General features: G+C 38.1%; 2 protein-coding genes across 4 annotated transcripts; both read right to left on the reverse strand.

Annotated features, from left to right (window-relative positions):
• LOC103962831 (pentatricopeptide repeat-containing protein At1g08070, chloroplastic-like) lies at positions 1 to 876 on the reverse strand. Its single transcript, XM_048591719.1, has 3 exons — positions 730 to 876; positions 286 to 597; positions 1 to 147 (listed from the first exon to the last, which is right to left on the reverse strand). The coding sequence occupies exons 1-3, from the start codon at positions 874 to 876 to the stop codon at positions 1 to 3; spliced, it is 606 nt and encodes a 201-aa protein (XP_048447676.1).
• Positions 877 to 1,346: 470 nt separating this feature from the next.
• Positions 1,347 to 8,605, reverse strand: LOC103962806 (glucosamine inositolphosphorylceramide transferase 1-like). 3 transcript variants are annotated; one of them, XM_048591750.1, is made up of 5 exons: positions 7,970 to 8,605; positions 7,511 to 7,633; positions 3,865 to 4,032; positions 1,936 to 3,626; positions 1,347 to 1,674 (listed from the first exon to the last, which is right to left on the reverse strand). In XM_048591750.1, the coding sequence occupies exons 1-4, from the start codon at positions 8,300 to 8,302 to the stop codon at positions 1,944 to 1,946; spliced, it is 2,307 nt and encodes a 768-aa protein (XP_048447707.1). In that variant the 5' UTR covers positions 8,303 to 8,605; the 3' UTR covers positions 1,347 to 1,674; positions 1,936 to 1,943. The 3 variants fall into 3 exon arrangements, with proteins under 3 accessions (XP_048447707.1, XP_048447708.1, XP_009373852.2); XM_048591751.1 differs by having other exon boundaries at positions 1,347 to 1,747; XM_009375577.3 differs by lacking the exon at positions 1,347 to 1,674 and having other exon boundaries at positions 1,754 to 3,626.
• Positions 8,606 to 22,837: the final 14,232 nt, after the last annotated feature.

Below are 22,837 nucleotides of genomic sequence, written 5' to 3' on the forward strand. Positions count from 1 at the left end.
TCAAAGCTCGATTGAACTACACCCAGGAGTTTTCTTCACGTTCTTTCCCTTCATCGCCCATCTCAACTTCACTGCATCCCTCCATCTATTTGCAGAGGAATGAACATTTGACGTGAGCACATATGCGCCATCTCTCTCCGGCTCTACCTTCAGTAGTTCCTTCATCACACTTTCAGCAAGCTCTACTTTTCCATGGATCCTACAGGCCCCAAAAGGGCGACCCAAACAAAGGCATCTGGCTCAGTTGGCATGTTTTCAACAAACTCCTCTGCCTCGTTTATTAACCCCAGCATGGCCTAATAGGTCAACTGTGCAGCCATAATGCTCCGTCTGAGGTCTGAGCTTGTGCACACTTGACATCTCCCTAAAATACCTCTGATCCTCTGCGACAAGTCCTCCATGACTACATGCTGCAAGGCCTCCAATATATGTCACCTCATCTCGTTCTGGACCCCTTTTTTGCATCTCTCGGAACACGTACAACGCCTCCTTAAATTTCCCTTGATGTGCCAAACCCGATATCATCGAATTCCAGAAAACCACATTTCTCACAGGCATCTCATTGAAAACTTTACTTGCAAAGTCGGCATCCGCACACTTCAAGTACATATCGACCAACGCATTGCCTATAAAAACATCTCGGCATACCCCATTTTAATAAATGTATCCACTGATCTTCCTACTCAAGCTCAAGTCTCCCAGTTTAGAGCAAGCAGAGAGAACGATGACCGACGTCATCTCATCCGCCCTCCTTTCAGCATCACACATATCGAAAAACACCTCAATGCCTTCTCTCGGAAACCCCATTTTAACATAACCCTGAATAAGCGTAGTCCACAAAACCAAGTCCCTCTGAGGACTTTCATCAAACACCATGCGGACACATTTCATAACCCCACAAACAGCATAACCCCTCTAAGAGTGTTATCGACGTACACATTGGACAAAACTAGGCCGGTCTTGATAGCGTAGGTGTGAATCTGCTACCCCTCTCTCAATGCATGCGACTGCGTGCATGCTCTGAGAACGAAGGGGGTATATAATTTTACGGATTTAGTATACTGGCGTTCAAAGAGCAGATATAACCGTCAATTGGTGATAGTACTAAGTACTATATACATATTTCCACTAAGATAAATATTTTACTTCCCATTAAATTGTCCACGGAAGAGTTTTGGACTCATGATTTGGTCGGACAGTTTCATTTATATTTCGTAACTATATCACAACCATGGTACATCAATGTCATTTATAGAAAAAGACAATAATGCCCTTATTAGGGAAAAAACCATAAAGGTCAGGATAATTGAGATTTTTCATGCAACGAGAATGATACTGTGATGGTATTTCAAGTCAATTAACGTCGTCTCCAAAAATTAACTTTAAATACATTTACAGCGGTTAAGTTTCTCTCCTATCTTACACAACGTACTCAATTATAGTAATCAACCACATTATACAATCAAGCACCATTATACAATTTCCTTTGATGCTCCAGACCCTCCACCCAAATTTGTACACACCACTTATCCCGTTATCCGATTAAACACAAAGCAGTTCACCTTTTTCATGATTCATTCCGGCAATATGCAATCAAAGTATTTGGCAAAACATCATCTCTCAAAGTAGTTTTACCCACATGTAACGCAGTAACGTCGCAATGCAAACTTTTCCCTGCGCAGAGGCCATGGGACGTCCAAAATCAAGACAATAAACACACATACTAGATCAATTTCTAGCAAGACATCCGAAAAACACAAAAACAATGCACATCTTACTAATCAAAATTCAAATCTATTGATAACTAAATTCCCTGACAAGATATTCACAGGGGAGGGGGAGGAGGAGGAGCATAAAAAGGAATTACTAGAAGTTTACTAAAGGATGAGACAAGGATTAACAAATTCAGGAGTTGTAAGCGACTAGCGACCATACCTCCCTCGCTATACGTCCCAACCATCCTTCCGCCCATTGAATTTCCACTTGCGCCCGGCCAAACTTCCGTACATCTCAGAAAATTTCCGGAGGCAGTTGCTCCTTATATGGTAGTGAACTTTGGTATTTCGGCTTATTGCAGCACCAGATAATTTTGATGTATCTATTGCCCATGCTGGTCTCACATACTCCACATTCTTGGATTCACTAGCATTTGCATACAAGTAATTCAGCAGCACGTCCTCGCAGTTGAAATATTTGTCTACCAATTCCCTTGCTTGGCTAGCTTCTTTTCCCCAATACCTCTTGAAAGCTACTTGACTATCAATGAAAGCTGCCCCCGTGAGAATCATGTTATATCCTTTATGGGTCCGGGCATATTTCTCACCTCGATACTTCAACGGGCTCCCATCAATTAGTCGGGGGTAGAAACCCACAATACGGTCTGGGTATTGACGCCATATCCTGAATCCACGCTCAACATCATTGCAAGTCATCATAATGTCGTCATCAAGCTCCAGAACTGCTCGGGTCTTTATCAAAGAATCCAACTTGAAGCGATTATTCAGTGAGTTTTGTTTCTCTAATCTGATCCTGACTGGCACTGTGGAGTCAAAATCGCTAACTTTAGGTGGTATTCCTTTGTTCCACACCACAACAATTTCCCGCACTGAGGAACATCTGGAATAATGTTTAACATACATTTTCAAATTCCAGAGACGAGCATCATAGGTCATTGTTAATAAGGTGAACTGCGAGTAGTGACCTTTCCATTGGTAAGCTTCTTCTGCACCGCTACCACCATAGATACATTTAACCCCTGTGCACATAGCCGCAACTCCAAATGCCAAAATTATAGCAAGAACCAGTCTTCCAGCACAGGTACTAGGTTTAATCCTACCTCTGAGGAATGAAACTCCTCTGTTCATGCGGCTGCAAAACCGTCTCACTTTGGCTGAAAACAAATGTGACCTTTCCCAGGCCAAGAACGCATCACTCCGCTTCCCGGAGTTGTGAGTGCACCAATTGAGAGGAATCATGCACTTCACAGCTCCAAGTAGAACACCCAGCAATATAATGAGTACAGCAACAACGGCAACTGAAGCACTACCACAAATAAACCTCCGAACTGAATCCCCAGATGGTACCCGGTCTCCATCCATCACTCCAACCCACTCACCAGTATTTATTTGCTGCACATCTAGATGATGATAGCGAGCACCATTCCAAGCATTGCGACCCTTACTTGGCTCTATCAAGCCCAAGGGAACTTCAACTTCTTTGTAATCATCTTTGGTAAGAACTTCCACCTTAAAGGTGCGCACTCTTCTCCCATATGTTTCACCGCAGTCTTGACCAACACGATAAAGATTTCCGTTGTAGAAAAATGGTCTGCCTCCATTTCGAGCCCCAAAGCTTTTGTCACCATTATATATAGGATTCTTCTTGTGTGGTTTCCAAGGACCAAGAGGGGAGCTGCTATACCAGATTTCCAATTGTCCATTCTTTGTGGTGCCAAATCCAGTGTTATCTGAACCAAACAACCAATACGCTCCATTATAATTGATTATGAAAGAATCAACAAGAGGCTTTTTCATGATCACTTTCTCCAGAGTCCATTGCAATGGAAAATTGAGTGCTCGGTACAGACGAAGTTCCCCTTTCATACTACTCTCAGGCATCATATATATCTGTGAGAAACGATAAGAAAGAAGTTATACAACAGATATCAAATTTACCCCAGAAAATTAGGTGATAGGTGCTTTTTTTTTTTTTTCCTGCAATCAATGTGTCCTGTTAAGCTGCAACTTGGCCAAAGATGCATCGAACAATTGTTTAGAAATAATTTGTTACAGTTATTTACTTTCATTCACGCTGGTGATGGGATCTATTGGGCCGGTGTGCACGTAAAAAGAAATGCATTCTTACTTGGCCAAGGTAGTTGAAGACAAACGGGTAAGAGAGATGCCACTCTTCATCCAAGGCAGTGCCCAATTGCTGCCATGTTGCTCCCTTATCAATACTTTTTGAGACTCCAATATCTCCTTGCAAAGTGATTGAATTCTTGGTTTCATAGAACAAGTAAAAAGCATCTCCCTGAAACAAGAAGCAGAGATGTTGAGTAGAATGAACCAAGTAATTCTAAAAACACTGCTACCAGTCCCAAAAGGTCCATGAGCTGGGAGAATCATAGTACAGCTGAATTAAAGAAAATATATATAAATAAATAAAATAAAAAAAACAGAGACAAGATTCCGGATTTTTGTAAACAACTTGGTCAGCATAATACCAGTTCTTGCCCAAAAGGAAAAAATTGAAAATTGTTAAAACTCGTCGAATAACTTCTGATTTTTGTTCTGGACGTAATTTTTCCCTGCTGGATGACGAGGGAAGGGAGGAGGGCCTGTCTTAAAAAATATATTTCTGTCCTTCATGGTGACAAACAATGAACCAAGCACAATGGTGTTCTAGGATTCATATAGCCGACCCCACTTAGTGGGAAAAGGCTTTGTTGTTGTGTATGGTGACAGACAATCACATCCTGGTCAAATTGAAAAGATGTAAAACAGCAGTAAATAAAATGGTAATTTTCCTTTTTTATCAAAGCCAAACAATAAAAAATTACCCTTTTTCATCACGGAAATCGTTTTTCTTGGAAGATTTTTCACCCAAAGCAAATGGATCCTTGACTTATGTTTGAAAATATAAGGGCCTGTTTGGTAGTCTACTTGAATCCAACTTTTTAAACTCAAAAACATTTTTCAAGTTTTAGGCCTTAAAAACTTGTTTGGTAGGACTATTTTCAAAAACTGGACTCAAGACTAACTCAAAAATATAGTCTATTCTCCAAAAACATAAAAAGTGAGTTTTTAGAGTTTTTAAACTTAAACTCACTCCTTTCTTTTCTCTCCCTTCTCCCCTCACTCCAAATCTATCTCTCTTTTCTTCTCTCTTTTTTTTTTTTTTTTTTACCTTTTTCGTCTCTCCTCCAATCTGCTCTCTTCATTCTCTCGGTTCTTTCTCTCACTCCTCTTCCTCTCTATCTCGTCCAATCCTCTCTCTTCTTTCTCTTTCCTTCAATTATCTCTTACTTTCTTTCCTCCTCTCTCCTCTTTCTCCCTCTCCTGCAACCCCCCCCCTTTTTTAGACCTCTTTGACTAGCTTAAGTAGTAAGATTTAAAAATTTTAAATCGCAAACCAATCAAATTTTTTAGTCTCAACAAAAATTGTTTTCAAGAAATGTTTTGAGAAATGATAAAAATTTTCAAATAGGATACCAAACAAGCCCTAAGGGATCAAACACAAATTAATTACAATGACAAAATATACTTGACAACTTATAATGGCTGTCCCTTTCAGGGCAACTACACTCTAAGTAGACAACAATATCATGACAATTTTAGTAAGTGGTGGTCCCGGGCAAAGCACTGTCGGAATACAAACAGGGTCTTATATTTTTCAAGTTACTTGAATGTACCAATATCCAATATGATCAGCACCCAGTAAAGTCAGGCGATACCAATATCAAAACAATCTATTAATAAAATGACAAAAGGCAAGTCTTTTTCGCCACAAGAACAATACAGCAAAGAAAACGAACACCATGTTAGCAACAAAGAGGGACTCTCTTACTACCATTTGGATCCTTTTCAAAATCATGTTTTGCTAGAGAAAGAGGAATCAACCAATCACACCCATAGCACAACGTCAAATGGTGCATGAATGAAGTTTGAAATTATATGACCCATCAATAACCACATCAACCACATCCATCATGCACTTAATGTCCACCACCTACCTCTCCTTACTACAACCTGGCTCCATGACACCAACAGATTGAGCCAAGTTTTTAAAAGACAATAAGCGCTAGTCGGGCAGCGGGCTGGGCCCTAGCGCCTAGGCGGCTAGGCGGTGCCTAAGCGGGCGCCTAGGCGGACTAGGTGGATTTAAGTAAATCTATCATATTTCAGTTTAAATAAGTGTGCTTATACTTAAAATATATATAATTTCATCATAAACTACAAAATAGAATGCAATATATTATATAGTATTGGAACATAATGAAAACATGTGAAATAAGAATATCGGTGCTTTCAGAGATGAGAAGAATTATCAGTTTCACATTGAGCACAGAGATGACAAAGAATATCGGTGCTTTCAGAAGATTGAATCTGACAAGAATTATCATTCTACATTAAGTGCGTATGAGTTATGACACAAGAAATACAGGAAGACAAATGTTAACCGAACAGTAGCCAGCATCCAACAATGGGGCGTTTTGACCAAAAGCAGTAGTATTCGCAATGTTCAATAAAATTGCAACCAGCCAGCAATTAGAAAAGGGGAGATGCTTAATATATTCACAGAGACTTAGCACATGAAGATGATTCCAGCAGACAAGTAATAGATCTTAAGTATTCAAGACAAGGATACATTCTCAAAATCTCTATTTCTCAATTTTTTACAAAAGGCGTAATCAGAGAAGTATCAGTTTCCCAAAAAATCATTGCCATATAGCAACATAGTCATAGTATCTTGTGTTGTAATGTAAACTATTACCAATTTTCGGATGGTATATTTAAATCCAACACAAAGGAAACCTCCAAGGCTCCTATCATAAGGGCCACAAAAACTTAAAGTCATCTTTAGGCTTTTGAAGCATATTGGATAAACTTCAAATGCAAAACACAGAAATTTCACTACAGAAAATTTATGGCATCCATTATGGTTAATGTCTGAAGTGAAAATACTCATAAGAATTAGATTATTGTAAGGTAAACAAAATCAATTGAAAATGATAAGGCACAAGATCGAAACATTCACTAGTTCACGGTCACCATCATGTCCATGCTTTCCAAATGCATATAAGTTACCTACTGAAGCATTAATACAGGTTCATTTTCTCAACCAAGAACCAATAAAAATCTTTTTCAATTACTATCAGCCACACAGGGTGTAATGCTCCAGAACTCCCTAATTCCATATTGACAAACAGAATTAGAAGGCCTACAATCAACGTTCGTCAGAACAGTGAGGTAAGGCATAACTCAAAATAATCTGGATTGCCTCTGTCACAATCATGGGCTTCAGAGATGTTAATGCAAAATAATCAAATTAATGCACAGCCTAACAATTCAAACTCCATCAACATCACTAATGTCTTTACAAAACGATATCATCTGCTCGCTTAAACTTGTTATCGCTGTTGCTACAAACATGAGAAGAAAAAGTATTGTTGAAACCTTACAACTTAAGTGTACCAAATCCCTATTCCAGCCCTCTACCTTTGACCCAAGGAAAATTGGTTATAACTTGGACCCTACCATATCCATTTAAGCTCTAAGCATGAAATCATTTAATCCTCAGAGTTTTATGAGAAACACGGCCTAAATACACTGCAGTAACGATTCACTCAATGTGTAAAATATACAAGCTCACGAAATTTCAAGTTCTGGACAATACTGTACAGTAGATTGGTCTTCGAATTTCGCATATCAGTACCAAATTGACATGCAATCAATCATACATTAGAACTGTATAAAAAACCAAAATATTTGAAGGGCAGAGCTAATACCTGGACATAAAGGAAAGGATCAGCAACAAAATTACTTGGGAAACCAGCATCAGAAACAGAAGAACAAGTCACAACAGGGTTTGCCACGGGCCAAGCTGCAGTTTTGTCCCTCCATACATCCATCTGCACCAAAATCCAACCCAGTGTCAAAATTCAAATCTCCAAAAGTCCATAATTTAACAAAATATTTGAAAAAACAAAAACAAAATCCAAACTAACAAAAATAAAATTAAGATAAAAGAGTTGGCTTGAAGAACTTTTCCTCCCAGAACTAAAAAAATTATAATAATTTAATACTCAGGAAATACCCACACTTCCAGCGAGGCCAATTCATAGAAGACCAAATTGAAAATTCCAAGCCAAACCCACAAAACCCAAAACCAAACTAAAATTTAAAAATAAAAAATACTCAAAATATACACACCCCATACAGTTAAAAAGAAAAAGAAGAAATCTTACAGCTTCAATGGGCTTGAGGGAAAAAGGAGAGTCTCCGAAGAAAATACCAAGAGACCATGAACCTTCATTGTCCTCCTGACACCCAAGCATGGAGGGAGAGGCCAACGCCGCCCGAGCATAATACGGCGGGAAGGCGAACCAGACATAAACCGTGGCGAATAATCCGAACAACACGAAGCACCCCAAGAAGAACACCAACCCCGACGAGATCAGACACCTCCACCTGCACCTGCGCTTCACGCTCATGTTGCAGCAGGTGCCACCGCTACTACCCCCACCATTCGCACAACCACCACCCACAGCACCGCCGCCCGCGGCCGGACTCAAACTCATTTTTTCCCAGAACCACACCCGGCGCGAACACAGGATGGGGTGCACCGCCGCAGGAAGAACGCCGTAACAACCGCCACCTACATTTGGGTTTGATTAATTGTCTGATTAGTAAGCGCGTTTTTACGTGATGATTGGAATTTAGATGTCCTGGGTTTTGGAAAAATGAAAAAGCTGACGGGGCGAGACAGAGATTTACTTTCGAGAATTAAATTGTTTTTTCCAGAAATTTTTTGACTTGGTGGTTTTATACAGAAAGCGTTTTAGGGGACAATGCGACAATGTGATATGTTACGAGAGAAGAAGAGTCTGTTTATATAGAGCGGTCCGCCGGTCAAAACCTTACTAAATTACTTTCGTGAGTGATGATAGTATAAAATCCAACTTCACTCTTTTAAAAATATATATTACCTGTTCGAGAATTGTTATCCACATTTTAAAAGTATTTCAAATTTTTTATAATTAGAAGAAAAAAAACATATATTTATGAAATTTTAACAATTCATATTTATTTTTGTTTTTAAATTCTTGCATCAAAACAAAAATGTTGTTATAAAAAAGTCAAAGTTAGAGGAATAACCTTTTTTATGGTAGGTGCAAGGTAGATGTAAAATGCCACACTAAAACTATAGCATAGGCAGATAACAAATAAAAGCAGAGAAAATAGATGATGTTACTGATATTTTTCTCTCGTTTTCTTTCTTCTTATCTTTCCTTGTAACTTAAAAACATGCGGAGTGCTCTATTTATAGAGTAACTCCAAACTGATGCAGTTAATGCAGTTTGAAATTTTACGACACTTCGTCTGACTATACAATCTCTATGTATTCAACTTTCACTCTGCATGGGCATTGAAAATTTCTGCTCATACTGAAGACTTTTGCTAACATACTGTGTGGGCATTCATTGCCATCAGACTCTTCAACAAATGTCTCTTTTTTCTTTAATTATGATGGTGTTTCCAAAATGGACACCTCTTGTGGAAGTTTGTTAACCTAAAGTTTACATTAAAACTTGTGTGGTACAAATCTATCACTTGACAATACTGAGTGACATTATCACGACAATCTTATCATGTGTTATGGCGGCTATGTCTTAAAAATTATATTATCTTTCTGATTTTATTTCAAAATAACATTAAAACTTGAAGCATAATTTTTGAAAAAAAAAAAAAAACTAAAATGGTAAACACAAATCACAACCCCAATTCAACCTAACTCTATCTACAAACCCGCTTATTAAATTACTTTAGAGCAACTCCAGCGTTGGAGCCCTCCCCCCTGGCAATACACTATTCAATCCACCTAATGAACAGTAACTGCCCTTAATGAACAGTAAGTAGCCCTGGCAATAGATTTTGCATCTCCACCGTTACACTTCTATAGCCCTGGCAATAGGCAATAAAATATTAGTATTTTTTTTATTTATAAAATTAATACAAAATAATTTTAAATGTAATATCGGATAAGATTTTTAATCGTTGTCGGTGCGCCACGTGTCATTATCCTAAGTATTATTAAATAATACAAAATAAATAATTATAATATGGATTTCTGATAAGATTATTAACCAATCACGTCGCGCCACGTGTCATAATCGGTTCACAATCTTTGAGGATAGATTTCCATCAGATTTTAAACGAATGACGGCATGCCACGTGTCATAATCTGTTAACAATCTTGGATGATAGATTTCCATCAGATTTTTAACGAATGACGACATGCCACGTGGCATTATGCAGAACCTAATCCTTTCTGAATCCTCTATATAATCCACCATCCATCTTCACAAATCTCACACCAAAATTCTCAAGATCTCTATCATTATTCATAATTTCTGCTTCCTTATTCACAAAAATCAGTTTCAATATTCATAGTTTCTGTTTCTTTCTTTCAATGTCTTCTTCTTCTTCCTCAAGGATGATGTGGGAATTGAATCAGGAAGAGGAAGACTTGTTTAACAAATCAGAATCAATGTTCAATCAGCAGGGGGTAAGAAATGAGAGGGAAGAAGATGAGGAGCGTCAAATGAGAGATGACGACGTAAGAAGGGGCAGAGCCTCACATTCCCGTCGAGTCATCCAAGCTGCGGCTCAGATCTGCAGGCCCAGGCGTTCCGGAAACCTTGATAGAAGCAGGCAACGACGAGGTATGGAACTCTTGGTTGATTATTTTGTTCCTAATAGTGCATTCCCTGATACGTACTTTAGACGTCGTTTTAGAATGGAACGACATTTGTTCAACAAAATCATGATTGCTGTTTGCAACCATGATTCTTATTTTGTGCAAAAAAAAGATGCTTTTGGTGCTATGGGTCTACTGCCGGAGCAAAAAATTACTGCTGCCTTGCGGATGCTTGCATATGGAGCATCTGCAGACCAAGTGGATGAGATAACGAGGATGGGGCAATCAACCATTCTTGAGTCCCTGATGAGGTTTTGCGGAGCAATCGAATCTATCTACACCGCTGAGTACCTCCGCAAACCCACACACATGGACTTGGAGCGGCTGTTGAAGAAGGCGGAGATGCATGGCTTTCCTGGGATGATTGGAAGCATTGATTGTATGCACTGGACGTGGAAAAACTGTCCAAGTGCATGGCAAGGCGCTTACGGGGACAGAAAAGGGGCAAAAAGTATCATTCTGGAGGCGGTGGCATCTTTTGATACATGGATTTGGCACGCCTTTTTCGGGGTCCCGGGAGCTCAAAATGACATCAACGTCCTTGCCCAATCCCCAGTGTTCAACGATGTCCTGCAAGGAAAGGCACCAAAAGTTACATATGAGGTCAACGGACGTATGTACGACGGGCCATACTACCTAGCTGACGGCATCTACCCGCGCTGGTCAACATTTGTCAAAACAGTGCCACGTCCGCGGAGTGCGAAGGAAAAACACTTTGCAAGCTGTCAAGAGGGGTGCAGGAAGGATGTGGAGCGTTGTTTTGGTATCCTCTAAGCTCGCTGGGCGATCGTCAGGGGTGCGGCCAGATTATTTGATGTAGAGTCGCTTCGATCCATCATGATGACGTGCATCATTCTTCACAACATGATTGTGGAAGATGAGTACGATTATGAAGCTGTTGATGAATATGAGCCAGACCCGATGAACAATTCAAGAACACGTATATATTGTGCTCATGACGCCACCGATGACCCCGTGCAACATGAGCCATTACAAAGGGATGGACGTTACAATGAAAGGCTCATTCAACGATATACTGCATTTCAAATGCCAGACATGCACAATGCCCGACAAATTGACTTGATAGAGCACCAGTGGGCATTGAAACAAGCTGAGGATAATTAAGTTCATTTTAGTGTGTTATTTTGAATTTGGTATGTTTATGTTATTTTATTTGGTGTGTTTTATTATTTGGTATGTTTATGTAATTTTTTTTTGTTTATGTTTATGTAATTCTTAGTATGTTTATGTAATTTTTTTATGTTTATGTTTATGTAATTCTTAGTATGTTTATGTAATTTTTTTATGTTTATGTTTATGTAATTCTTAGTATATGTAATCTATGTTTTTTTAATGGACTTTTAACAACATAAATAACTTACCAAATTAAATAACTTACCAAATTAATTCTTAATATAAATAACTTACCAAATTAAATAACTTACCAAATTAATTCTTAATATAAATAACTTACCAAATTAATTTGAATAAATATTCATGAACATGGAAACAACATAAATAATACAAACAATAAATAATAAATTACAACCCAAAGTGATTGGAAAATTATGGGCTCCGATTACAAAAAGTACTCTATTCATCATCACTTAACCAATTTGTGCTGCTAGGATGATCTTCTCTTGCGGTGCTAGAACCACCTTGGCTTGCTATTGTTTCTCTTGCACGCCTCCTTCGCACCACGTCCGCTTTCTCTGACTTCCAAAAAAATTTAGAATTTGGAGATTTCCCTTCTAAAGACATGTTCATAATCTCACGATCTTGTTGAGCTCGTCTTTCTTCTCTAACATGTTCCCTTTCTTGCCTAAGTAGCTCTCTTTCTCTCTCATTAGCATAAAATTCTCTCTCAACAGCTGCTGCTTTTGATGCTTTATCAGCCTTATCAGCCTCATCTTTCACCAGTTCCCTCGCCAAAGTCAATTCACCTTGGCAAGTAAGTTCTTCCATGAACTTTGCATAATCGTTCTTGGAAGCACTCCCTTTTCTCTTTGTAGCCTTCTTACCTTGAGGCCTAATTGGAAAACGGGTCGAACCCGACGCTTGTTCAGGGAGGGGCGTTTCGGGCACTTCTTCTGCATCATCATCATGAACATGATCGGGTGTAGAGTGTAGAGGGGTGCTGTTCATGTGCACTTCTGGACCAACTGGCACAACTCTAAATTTAGGACAATCTTTGACAATATTCCAACATTCCCACCGGTTGAATGATTTATTTTTGCCTTTGGTTTTGGCAGCATACCAAGCTTGTGCTTGAAGTTCCTACACAATAAAAATAAGTAACAAATAAATAATACAAATAAATAATTATAATGAAAATAAGTAACTAGCAAATATATACATATATATATATATATATATAAGTAACAAAGATAATGAAAATAAGTAACAAAGCAAATAAGAAGGCTTCAAGTTTAGTAAATAATGAAAATAATTAAGAAATATATATATATATATACATTAATTTTAATGAAAATAAATAACAAATAAATAATACAAACAACATAATTATAATGTAACAAATAAGTAACAATAACATAATTATAATGTAACAAACAACATAATTATAATGTAACAAATAAGTAACAATAAATAATAAATTTTGTACGTAACAAATAAAGAATACAAACAATAAATAATAATATCTTGTTACCATATCTGAGTAATTTTCCCCACTTCGAATATTATTACTAGCTTGTGCCAAAGCGTCTCTCCACGTACTAAACGATTGGCTAAGTAATTTCCAACGACTGGACATCGATTCTTTGGTTCTTTTCCCACCAATTTTCTCAAGATAATTGGTATGAATAAGACTCCACATTTCTCGCAACTGCATCTCATTACCCGTAAGCGAACTATGAGTAACTTCAACCCAGCTAGTACACAACGCAACATCTTCAATAAGCGACCAATTCGTACCTGCACCAGTGGTCATTTTGTTGAAAAAAAATGGATTCAAACTTTGAGACAAAGAAAGGAATGTGATTGAAAGTGGTTGAGAAAATATGAAATTGTTGTGAAGGTAGATGATAATGAGAAGGTATTTATAGAAAAGTAAAAACAATTTTTTTTACAATTTTTTTCAGATTTTTTTTTGAATTTTTTTGAATTTTTTACATTTTTTTTTGAATTTTTATTCAATTAATTAATCTCTGCCGTTGGATATAAAAAAATTTGAATTCCAACGCTCCAGATTGTGCCACGTGTCACAACGGTAACTTTTCAGATTTTTTAAACTATTTTTTCATTTATTTTTTAATTTATAAAGCATTTTAATATCCACCGTTGATCTCAGATCGAACGGTGGATATTAAATCTGACAGTTTTAAAATTTTTTACCGTTGAGATCTAACGGTCCACATTAAGTGACCGTTAGGATCTAACGTACCGTGGGAAGCCACGTGGCTTCCCAACGGTAACAGACAAAACTTTTTTTTTTTCTGATTAAAGTGTCAGGACGCGCCCCCACGCGCGGGTGGGGTGCACGCGCCTGACACAAAAAAAATTAAATAATAGGCTGACGCCACCCTGGCGTCAACATGGCGTCACTCCCACCCCGGGCTCAAGGCCTGTCAATTCCTCACGGGCCTGGCCCTCGGGCCTTCCCCTTCCCCCCGGCTTCCCAACGCTGGAGCCGATCCACCTTCACTCGGGCCTCCGTTTTGGAGCCCGTCCCCCGAGCTAAACCCCACGCTGGGGATGCTCTTAGTGAGTGATGATCGTATAAAATACAACTTTACTCTTTTAAAAAAAATATATTACCTGTTTGGGAATTGTTATCAACATTTTAAAAGCACTACAAATTTTCAATAATTAGAAGAAAAAAGCATATATTTATGAAATTTTTAGAGTGTTATTAACAATTGATATTTGTTTTTGTTTTTTAATTCTTGCATCAAAACAAAAGTGTCTCTTTTTTTTTAATTATGTTGGTGTTTCCAAAATGGATAGCTCTTGTGTCACATCCCGGCCCGGGACCTGGATGTGACATCTTGTGGAAGTTGGTTAAGCTCAAGTTTACAATAAAACTTGTGTGGTTCTAATTTATCACTTGACAATGTTGAGTGACATTATCACGGCAATCTTATCATGTGTTATGATGGTTATGTCTTAAAAATTGTATCATTTTTCTAATTTTATTTCAAAATAACGTTAAAACTTGAAGCATAATTTTGGAAAACAAAAACTAAGATGGTAAACACAAATCTCTAATCGTCTGACTATACAATCTCTATGTATCATTTTTCTAATCGTCTGACTATACAATCTCTATGTATTCAACTTTCACTCTGCATGGGCATTGAAAATTTCTGCCCATACTGAAGACTTTTGCTAACATACTGTGTGGGCATTCATTGCCATCAGACTCTTCAACAAATGTCTCTTTTTTCTTTAATTATGATGGTGTTTCCAAAATGGACACCTCTTGTGGAAGTTTGTTAACCTAAAGTTTACATTAAAACTTGTGTGGTACAAATCTATCACTTGACAATACTGAGTGACATTATCACGACAATCTTATCATGTGTTATGGCGGCTATGTCTTAAAAATTATATTATCTTTCTGATTTTATTTCAAAATAACATTAAAACTTGAAGCATAATTTTTGAAAAAAAAAAAAAACTAAAATGGTAAACACAAATCACAACCCCAATTCAACCTAACTCTATCTACAAACCCGCTTATTAAATTACTTTAGTGAGTGATGATCGTATAAAATCCAACTTTACTCTTTTAAAAAAAATATATTACCTTTTTCAGGAATTGTTATTAACATTTTTAAAAGCACTTCAAATTTTCTATAATTAGAAGAAAAAAGCATATATTTATGAAATTTTTAGATTGTTATTAAAAATTGGTATTTGTTTTTGTTTTTTAATTCTTGCATCAAAACAAAAATGTCTCTTTTTTTTTTAATTATGTTGGTGTTTCCAAAATGGACAGCTCTTGTGTCACATGTGACAGCCCGTCTCGAATGGGTATATTATTTTATCCTTGCTAGCGTGGAATGACGATTTTACCCTTGAATGTTAAATGGCGTTGTGTGACATGCACTTTGGTTGTGGACCAAATAAGTTTAGTCCAACTTGTTTGGACCCAATTAGAACTAAAGGACTTAAGGTTTTGTTTTGGTTGGTGACCCAACGAGGACCCCACACACACACACACCCTCAACCTGTGTACTCTCTATCTCCTCTCTCTCGAATTGTTTTTCCATTTCCGTACAATTGTACGGACAACTTCAAAGCCAACTCTCCAGTCACGGATCGATCCATACCTTTGGTTGGATGTGAAACCTTCGGAAACCCGAGAACCAAGAATTTTCGATTTGGTGCACTATTCATGCAGTCGTAATCGCAGAGGTTTCATCGAGTTTTAAGGTTATAGTGAACCTTAGAACATCTTCACAATGCTCGGGGAGTAATTTTGGAAGATTTTGGACATCAGAAAGCTCGAGTTGACGAGTTGCAGAGGTGATCGGAATATCGAAGGATTTTCCGGCGAGTTTCCATGGGTTTTAGGTCATAAAAGTGGTAACAATATGTTCTATTCATTTAGAGCTTCATTTTGGTGAAAATTTCATGAGATTTGGTTGAAAAATGGAAGAGTTATTGAAGTTTAAAGTTTTTTCCAAAAACCGGCAGTCGCAGAGGTCACCGGCGCCGGACTTTGGCAAACCAAGAAAGAAGGAGGAGAATATTCCGTCAAAGTTGACGGAATATTCTGACGCCGTCAAGTAAAAATAACGGCATATTCTAGTTTTAACGGAATATTTTTAATGGCGTTAACAGTTACTATTAGGCATGCCAGGCACGTGGCCGTGCGTGGGGGCGCATCCGGCCTTGCCTTGGCCGACATATGGGACGTCCAAATTTTTTTTTTTAAATATGGGGATGTTCGTGGTGTTGAGTAGATCACGTTAGTATATTCAAACACACCAGTTGAGCTATGTATGAGAAGTTATTACCTAATTTTGGTTATGTACTTTAAATTAACGTTTTTATAGTTATTTCGCATATAGGTGAGACCTATCCTGAGGACGAGCGCAGTCAATCGAGGCTTGGGGGTTACGACCCTTCCACATACCAGTGAGTGGGTTTTTGGTTTTCCGTATATACCTATATACTTGAGATTTTTCCCAGAAATAGATTTAAATGAATTATGTTTGAAATGCCATACAAAGTATCTGCCTATTTTAATCGTGCATTAGTAGTTGCATATATTTATGATTGGTGTTGTGGACACACAGGTAAGTGCTAGGTAAGTTTATAGATTATGGTTGTGACATTGAAGATTATGTGAGATGCATTGAGAGCTCATAAACCTGCACCCTGGTGTTAGTGCTCCCGCTCGTGGTTAGGGCACGGTCATTCACGTGATGTTCACCTCCCACACCATACGCTCACCTTGGATCCAAGTTAAGTGCACAGTCCTGTCGTACAGACCCCTATAGGTGGTTCCGACTCATAGGTGACCCGCAAATATTCGCACAGTCTTCACGTGATCGTAACACTTGTGCGTATTTATTTACACCCAGTCCTGTCGTACAGACCACTTTAGGTGGTTCTGACTCATGTGCAGGTATATTTGTTGAGATGTGGATTTGAGCCGTACAGGTCACGTTAGGTGACTCCGGCTAGATGGATGAGCTCTAGATTCAGCCGTACAGGTCACGTTAGGTGACTCCGGCTGACATATCATTTGCATTGACTTATATCACCAAGCTTACATATTTTTTATGCTGAGATATTTGACATGGCATATTGGTGAATTTTGCTATTCTGAGCATGGTTGTGTTATAGATATATATATATATATATATATATATTCTATTTTCTAGGAAATTATACAGGTTTTACGGTGATGGGTTAGAACTTTCGAGAAATGAAATGATTTTGAAAAGCTTTATTTTTGCCCACTCACACTTCTGTTTTGCGCCCCTCCAGGTTCTAGTTAGGAGTGCTTTTTGGTGGCTTGCGAGGAATCCACGGCAGCTTTGATAGATTATCACCATTGTAGGATTACCTTTGGGTGTTGTATAATTCGTAATTGTCCTACTGAACTTCACTTAGGCTACTTATGCTCTGGTTGTGTTATCACACTTAATCTCGCACTAGCATGTTATCTTAACTAGTACTGCTAGTAGTTGGTTTTTATTTATTCGCATTATTATTATTATTATTGCTTTCACACTGTACACATGGCTACATCACCCTCACATGACGCCCAGCATGCCTTGATTTCGGTCGGGGTGTGTCATCACATCCCGGGCTGGGACCGGGATGTGACATCTTGTGGAAGTTGGTTAAGCTCAAGTTTACAATAAAACTTGTGTGGTTCTAATCTATCACTTGACAATGCTGGGTGACATTATCACGGCAATCTTATCATGTGTTATGACGGTTATGTCTTAAAAATTGTATTATTTTTCTAATTTTATTTCAAAATAACGTTAAAACTTCAAGCATAATTTTTGAAAAAAAACTAAGATGGTAAACACAAATCATGACCCTAGTTCAACCTAACTTTATTTAATAACCTGCTTATTAAATTACTTTAGTGAATGATGATCAGTATAAAATCCAACTTTAGTCTTTTAAAAAAAATATATTACCTTTTCGGAAATTGTTATTGACATTTTAAAAGCACTTCAAATTTTCTATAATTAGAAGAAAAAAGCATATATTTATGAAAATTTTAAAGTGTTAATAACAATTCATATTTGTTTTTGTTTTTTAATTCTTGCATCAAAACAAAAATGTCTCCTTTTTTTTAATTATGTTGGTGTTTCCAAAATGGACAACACTTGTGGAAGTTTGTTAAGCTCAAGTTTACGATAAAACTTGTGTGGTGCTAATCTATCACTTGACAATGTTGAGTGACATTATCACGACAATCTTATCATGTGTTATGATAGTTATGTCTTAAAAATTGTATTATTTTAATAATTTTATATCAAAATAACATTAAAACTTGAAGCTTAATCTTGGAAAAAAAAAAAAACTAAAATGGTAAACACAAATCACAACCCCAGTTCAACCTAACTTCATCCACAAACCTACTTATTAAATTACTTTAGTTAGTGATGATCTATAAAATCCAACTTTACTCTTTTAAAAAAATGTGTTACCTGTTCGAGAATTGTTATTGACATTTTAAAAGAACTTCAAATTTTCTATAATTAGAAGAAAAAAGCATATATTTATCAAATTTTTAGAGTGTTAATAGCAATTCATATTTGTTTTTGTTTTTTAAGTCTTGCATCAAAATAAAAATGTCTCTTTTTTTTTAAATTTTGTTGGTGTTTCCAAATTGGACAACTCTTATGGAAGTTCGTTAAGCTCAAGTTTACGATAAAACTTGTGTGGTGCTAATCTATCACTTGACAATACTGAGTGTCACATCCCGGCCCGGGCAGGATCACTTCCTGGGCCCAACTCCACCGCGGCCTGGGGGGGACCACTTCCCGGGCCCGTTCCACCATCATAGCACGATATTGTCTGCTTTGGGCCTCAACCACGCCTCCACGGTTTTGTTTCTGGGAACTCACACGAGCACTTCCCGATGGGTCACCCATCATAGGAGTGCTCTCGCGCGCTACTCGCTTAACTTCGGAGTTCCCACGGAACCCGAAGCCAGTGAGCTTCCAAAAGGCCTTGTGCTAGGTAGGGATGGGAATATACATATAAGGATCACTCCCCTGGGTGATGTGGGATCTTACAATCCACCCCTCTTAGGGGCCCAACGTCTTCGTCGACACACCACGACCAGGGTTAGGCTCTGATACCAAATTGTCACATCCCAGCCCGGGCAGGACCACTTCCCGGGCCCAACTCCACTGCGGCCCGGGGGGGATCACTTCCCGGGCCCGCTCCATCACCGTAGCACGATATTGTCCGCTTTGGGCCCCGACCACACCCTCACGGTTTTGTTTCTGGAAACTCACACGAGAACTTCCCGATGGGTCACCCATCATAAGAGTGCTCTCGCGCGCTACTCGCTTAACTTCGAAGTTCCCATGGAACCCGAAGCCAGTGAGCTCCCAAAAGGCCTCGTGCTAGGTAGGGATGAGAATATACATATAAGGATCACTCTCCTGGGCGATGTGGGATCTTACACTGAGTGACATTATCATGGCAATCTTATCATGTGTTATAACGGTTATATCTTAAAAATTGTATTATTTTTCTAATTTTATATCAAAATAACGTTAAAACTTGAAGCATAATTTTTGAAGAAAAAAAAAACTAAAATGGTAAACGCAAATCACAACCCCAGTTCAACCTAACTCCATCTACAAACCCGCTTATTAAATTACTTTAGTGAGTGATGATTGTATAAAATCCAACTTTACTCTTTTAAAAAAATATATTACCTTTTCGGGAATTGTTATTGTGACATCCCACATCGTCCAGTTGAGTGATCCTTAAATGTATATTCCCATCCCTACTTAGCACGAGGCCTTTTGGGAGCTCACTGGTTTCGGGTTCCGTAGGAACTCCGAAGTTAAGCGAGAAGGGGGCTAAAGCAATCCCATGATGGGTGACCCACTGGGAAGTTGCTCGTGAGTTCCCAAAAACAAAACCGTGAGGGAATGGTAAGCCCAAAGCGGACAATATCGTGCTATGGTGGTGGAGCGGGCCCGGGAAGTGATCCGCCCCGGGCCGGGATGTGACAATTTGGTATCAGAGCCTAACCCTGGTCGTGGTGTGTCGACGAGGACGTCGGGCCCCTAAGGGGGGTGGATTGTGACATCCCACATCACCCAGGGGAGTGATCCTTATATGTATATTCCCATCCTTACCTAGCACGAGGCATTTTGGGAGCTCACTGGCTTCGGGTTCCGTAGGAACTCCGAAGTTAAGCGAGAAGGAGGCTAGAACAATCCCATGATGGGTGACCCACTGGGAAGTTGCTCGTGAGTTCCCAAAAATAAAACCGTGAGGGAATGGTAAGCCCAAAGCGGACAATATCGTGCTACGGTAGTGGAGTCGGGCCCGGGAAGTAGTCCCGTCCGGGCCGGGATGCGACAGTTATTGACATTTTTAAAAGCACTTCAAATTTTCTATAATTAGAAGAAAAAAGCATATATTTATGAAATTTTTAGAGTGTTATTAACAATTGATATTTGTTTTTGTTTTTTAATTCTTGCATCAAAACAAAAATGTCTCCTTTTTTTTAATCATGTTGGTGTTTCCAAAATGGACAACTCATGTGTCACATCCCAGCCCGAGACCGGGATGTGACATCTTGTCGAAGTTGGTTAAGCTCAAGTTTACGATGAAACTTGTGTGGTTCTAATCTATCACTTGACAATGCTGAGTAACATTATCACGGCAATCTTATCATGTGTTATGACGGTTATGTCTTAAAAATTGTATTATTTTTCTAATTTTATTCAAAATAACGTTAAAACTTGAAGCATAATTTTTGAAAAAAAAAAAAAACTAAAATGGTAAACACAAATCATGACCCCAGTTCAACCTAACTTCATTTAATAACCCGCTTATTAAATTACTTTAGTGAGTGATGATCGTATAAAATCAAACTTTACTCTTTTAAAAAATATATATTACCTTTTCGGGAATTGTTATTAACATTTTAAAAGCACTTCAAATTTTCTATAATTAGAAGAAAAGAGCATATATTTATGAAATTTGTAGAGTGTTAATAACAATTCATATTTGTTTTTGTTTTTTAATTCTTGCATCAAAACAAAAATGTCTCTTTTTTATTTATTATGTTGGTGTTTCCAAAATGGACAGCTCTAGTGGAAGTTGGGTAAGCTTAAGTTTACAATAAAACTTGTGTGGTGCTAATCTATCACTTGATAATTTTGAGTGACATTATCCTTGCAATCTTATCATGTGTTTTGACGGTTATGACTTAAAAATTGTATTATTTTTCTAATTTTATATCAAACCCACCCCATCCGCACCGCCGCACCAACATCGGTGTCTACTAACACTGGCAATACCCCTCCCCATTCCTCAGCCTTTCGCTTTCCTAATTCCCGCACGTTCTTATCTCTTATTCTCTTATTTCTCTCTTGTTTGCTTATAACTGATTCAATTTTACACCAATATTCTATTTTGAAAATGCAACCAGAGATTCGTTGAAAAGCAACAAAATTGCAGAAGCTCAGAAGCTTACAAAAACACAATTCAATTTTTAAAAATTTGGAAACTTAAAATCAATATTTAAAAACTAAAAGCTAAATTTTAAAAACTCAAAAAATAAAAATAAAAATTGAAATATTTAATGAAACTAGTTTTTAATTTAGAAAAAAAAAAAAAAAAGTGTAACCACGAAATCCTCCTCCCCCTTAGTGTAAAAATATCAATGTGCTAAAAAAATCCTAAATTAATAAAAAAAAAATACATATATGGCAAAGTCTCAATGTTCCAATTTCTTTTTTTGACTTCAAAGATGTCCTTCAATGCCTGCAAAATAATTTTTGTTCGAAGGCTCTCTTCCTTGATAATTTTGATTAGCGTCTTGTGTTTTGTGTCACTTGCTAGTTCATTTAGCACTCGTGAAATAAAAGTATTTTTTAAGGCACCCAAGTGATCCCAAAATCATTATTCTCTTTTATTGTCACAAAGAGCTACAAGTAAATATTATTACTTCTCACAAGGCACCCACAACTCTTGCTTTTCTTCATTGGGAATTTGCCTCCAAAGGGGTGGTTTAAACTCATTGTGGATGGTTGCAGAAAAGGCCTTCTTAATTTTATTGGAGCAGGTGGTGTGTTGAGGAGCTTGGGATGCTGGGGTTTTGTGTTAATCTTGGGCGTGGAGAGAGATTCTCAACGCTAAAATTTGGGGCATCTTTTTGAGATTACAACTTGCTTGGAATAAATGGGTTCAGTGGCGGTGGAGTTTGATTCCCAAATTTTGGTCCAGTTGATATTACACGGTGCCACTGATAATCATCATATTAGTGAATTGATTTAAGCTTGTCATACGATGTTACTACGTGACTGGGAATGTAATATTCAACATATGTCACATCCCGGCCCGGGAAGGACCACTTCCCGGGCCTGCTCCACCACCGTAGCACGATATTGTCCGGTTTGGGCCCCGACCACGCCCTCACGGTTTTGTTTCTAGGAACTCAGACGAGAACTTCTCAATGGGTCACCCATCCTGGGAGTGCTCTCGCGCGCTACTCGCTTAACTTCGAAGTTCCCATAGAACCCGAAGCCAGTGAGCTCCTAAAAGGCCTCCTGCTAGGTAGGGATGGGAATATATATATATATATATATATAAGGATCACTCCCCTGGGCGATGTGGGATGTCACAATCCACCCCCCTTTGGGGCCCGACGTCCTCGTCG

Source organism: the organism of the source record quoted next, unplaced genomic scaffold (assembly GCF_019419815.1).
Source record: "Pyrus x bretschneideri cultivar Hongxiangsu unplaced genomic scaffold, Pyrus_bretschneideri_v1 Contig35, whole genome shotgun sequence".
Lineage (NCBI taxonomy): Eukaryota > Viridiplantae > Streptophyta > Magnoliopsida > Rosales > Rosaceae > Pyrus > Pyrus x bretschneideri.

Coding starts and splice junctions, on each gene's coding strand:
- LOC103962831 (XM_048591719.1), bottom strand. CDS start 876: ATGGTGTTTGATGAAAGTCCTCAGAGGGACTTGGTTTTGTGGACTACG. Junction 598..729: donor GGGCGGATGAGATGACGTCG/GTCATCGTTCTC, acceptor ATGTACTTGAAG/TGTGCGGATGCCGACTTTGC. Junction 148..285: donor ACCTATTAGGCCATGCTGGG/GTTAATAAACGA, acceptor GAACTACTGAAG/GTAGAGCCGGAGAGAGATGG.
- LOC103962806 (XM_048591750.1), bottom strand. CDS start 8,302: ATGAGTTTGAGTCCGGCCGCGGGCGGCGGTGCTGTGGGTGGTGGTTGT. Junction 7,634..7,969: donor CCCTCAAGCCCATTGAAGCT/GTAAGATTTCTT, acceptor ATTTTGGTGCAG/ATGGATGTATGGAGGGACAA. Junction 3,627..3,864: donor TCTTCAACTACCTTGGCCAA/GTAAGAATGCAT, acceptor CGTTTCTCACAG/ATATATATGATGCCTGAGAG.